The sequence below is a fragment of the Sinocyclocheilus anshuiensis genome, unplaced genomic scaffold (genome assembly GCF_001515605.1).
Source record: "Sinocyclocheilus anshuiensis isolate Anshui unplaced genomic scaffold, SAMN03320099.WGS_v1.1 scaffold2677, whole genome shotgun sequence".
In the NCBI taxonomy this organism is placed as follows: Eukaryota; Metazoa; Chordata; class Actinopteri; order Cypriniformes; family Cyprinidae; genus Sinocyclocheilus; species Sinocyclocheilus anshuiensis.
In genome coordinates this window covers 9,447-12,657 of record NW_015552861.1, presented here as the reverse complement: position 1 = coordinate 12,657, position 3,211 = coordinate 9,447, and the positions used below count along the sequence as shown (strand labels likewise).

The 3,211-nt window shown below is 47.0% G+C and overlaps 1 protein-coding gene across 1 annotated transcript in view; it reads left to right on the top strand.

Annotated features, from left to right (window-relative positions):
* The window catches only part of wwp1 (WW domain containing E3 ubiquitin protein ligase 1), a 14,828-nt gene that overhangs the window by 8,612 nt on the left and 3,005 nt on the right, over positions 1 to 3,211 (top strand). The window contains exons 19-22 of the mRNA XM_016459949.1: positions 400 to 560; positions 768 to 908; positions 991 to 1,111; positions 1,185 to 1,289. Coding sequence (XP_016315435.1) covers positions 400 to 560; positions 768 to 908; positions 991 to 1,111; positions 1,185 to 1,289 — 528 coding nt within the window. The remainder of the gene's footprint in view (positions 1 to 399; positions 561 to 767; positions 909 to 990; positions 1,112 to 1,184; positions 1,290 to 3,211) is intronic.

The window sequence follows — 3,211 nt, the reverse complement described above, 5'->3', positions numbered from 1 at the left end:
ACTCAGACACACACACACACACACACACACACACACACACACACACACTCATATACATGCACACGCTCACACACACACTCATATACACGCACACACACACGCTCACACAGACACGCACACACAGACACGTACACACACGTGCTCACACACAGACACACACGCACACTCATACACACATACACACACGCGCTCACACACACACACGCTCACACACAGACACACGCACACTCATACACACATACACACTCACAGACACACACGCTCACACACACAGACACACACACTCACAGACACACACACACACACACAGACACACACACACTCACAGACACACACTCAGACACACAGACACACACACACGCACTTGCACACACGCATCAGTGAAGCTGAAGTCTGTAGACCTGTTGCTCATTTCTGTGTTTGCAGGCTCTCTTCCACGGGAAGTTCATCGACACCGGCTTCTCGTTGCCCTTCTACAAGCGCATGCTCAATAAGAAGCTGATCTTGAAGGATCTGGAGTCAATAGATCCTGAGTTCTATAACTCTCTCATCTGGATCAGGTGCGTCTGTCTGGTTATTGTAAACCATCCTGACCTTCTGAATGTGAAAAACGGCTAGCAAGTGCATCATACCGCTAGAGTTTCCATCTTCAGTTTTCATAAATCTATGACCTGGAATGATGAGGTCAGAGGTCACAGTAAACGTTTCTATGGTCTGCTGTCAGAGATCAGGCCGGACTGATCGCCGCTCATGTGATTCATCCACAGAGACAACAACATCGAGGAGTGCGGCCTGGAGATGTACTTCTCAGTGGACATGGAGATCCTGGGCAAAATCACGTCTCACGACCTGAAAGAAGACGGAGCTGATGTCCTGGTGACGGAGGAGAATAAAGAGGAGTATATTGGGTAAGAGCGCGGCCACTGCTGCCACACGAGCCGTTGTTAGTGTCCCGTGTTCCTGTGACTGACGGTCTCTTCTGTCCCGCAGGCTGATTGCCGAGTGGAGGTTTTCTCGTGGCGTTGAGAGTCAGACCAAAGCGTTCCTGGACGGCTTCAACGAGGTGGTGCCGCTGCAGTGGCTGCAGTACTTTGATGAGAAGGAGCTGGAGGTGTGTTAGCGGTTTGTTTGAGCCGCCTGAACCCGTCTGAAGCTCTCGGTGACTAACGCTTCTGTGTTTGCAGGTGATGTTGTGTGGCATGCAGGAGGTGGATCTGCAGGACTGGCAGAGGAACACAGTCTATCGTCACTACACACGCAACAGCAAACAGATCATCTGGTTCTGGCAGGTGTGAGACGACATATTTATATTAATAAACCATATAATTCATAACAATGAGCCTTTAATTGCCTATAGCCTTTCAGCACTCAAGTGCACACAGAGATTGCCACAGCGCACCGCAGAAGTAATGATTATGAATGTGTCAGGGAAAAACAGCAAGACTTAACATCATGATAATTCATTGATAAACTAGTGTTTTCTGTATTTTCGGCTGCAGTGATGAAGTCGACGACGCTGACTCGTCTCCACAGTGCACATGCATGTTTCATACGGATTACATAATCTGAAAATATTTGTTTTCCATTTGAATTGGTTCATTTAAAAGTAGACACTTTGCTTTCTGTAGATGTATTTTCATCTCCGTGAGGCAAGCACAGAGTTTAGGTTCGCTCAAGTTCACAGAGACCTAGATGAGAGAAAGTGCACCCTGTTTGCTCTCATTATTTTACCAAAGCACAAGGTTTTGTTATTGTGAGTGCACACAAATGAAAGCAGACCTTTACAGATTCAAAAGATGTATCACTCTGTATTTTAAGATAAATGCAAGTGATCGCGTGAGCGTGCTTTCATTCAGCTTCCACACTCCGCACAAACACTTCAGTAGCACTCGTTTCTAGGTTAGCGTTAAAGCGAGCGGCTGTGTAGTGATACTACTGTTTACATGTTTAGATGATATAAACCACATTTGAGGTCGATGAACGAAACAAAAATTTGCATGTCCAGACCGATGTATTAATTACCACACAGACCAGCTGTTAATGATCTGTCCGTCACGGACTACAAGACTTCACCACTTTCTGTGTTTTTTTATCCCTGTGACTAAACCACTAATAAATTATTGATCGACTTAGGCTACGTCCACACGAAGCCAGAGCTTTCCCTATCCGATCTTTTTTTTCCCCCTCGTCTCAAGAAATATCTGAGTCCACACAAAACCACAAAACCGACACAAAAAGATGTAGTATACATGCCAGACCAGCATGTGGCGCTGTAATTCTGCCACAGAGATACACTAAAAATGGAGAAGAAGACTTGGACCATGCGCATAAAACCTTGCCCGTGGTATAAAAACGAACATGGAACAATACATTTATTAATCTGTGTTAATGTTAGTTAATAAAAAGACGATCGTTCAGTGTTTGTTCATGTTTTTGTTGCTGTTACGTGACGTAGCGGCGTCTGACTAGGGGCGAGACGTGGGCTGATGACGTCATCGTTTCAGAAAATATACGGATTCGCTGTCCACACGAAAACGCAAGGGTGTCATTTTGAGATTTATCCACTCTGGGACCCGGTTTAAAAAAATATCGGTTTCACTCTCCCAAAACGCCAGATCCGTAGAGATAGTCCTCACTGCAGAACACAAGATACAGGGGGCGAGGTTGGATCCAGATCCAACTCCTCTCACCTTACATATACCTAAACCTGCCCGTCTCCACCCCCTGATCCCTAAACCCCCCCATCTCCACCCCTAAACCTACCAATCTCCCCCCCCTAGATGTGGATCCAACCACGCCCCCTGGATCTTGTGTTCTGCAGTGAGGGGCTACTGGGTTCCATCGTCCCAGAGTCAATGGGTTTTTTGAATGGGAGTTTGATTAAATCCCCTAAAATAAGCTCAGTGGTTCACACAAGCTCAAAATACTGTCACGTTTTATTCTACAACATAAAACACACCAGTTACACCCCACTCGTGATTTTTTCCCCCCCCCCTGATCCCTAAACCCACCCGTCTCCACCCCCTGATCCCTAAACTCACCCATCTCTACCCCTAAACCTACCCGTCTCCGCCCCCTGATCCCTAAACCTACCCGTCTCAACCCCTGATGCCTAAACTCACCCATCTCCACCCCTAAACCCACCCGTCTCCACCCCCTGATCCCCAAACGCACCCATCTCCACCCCTAAACCTACCAATCTCCACCCCCT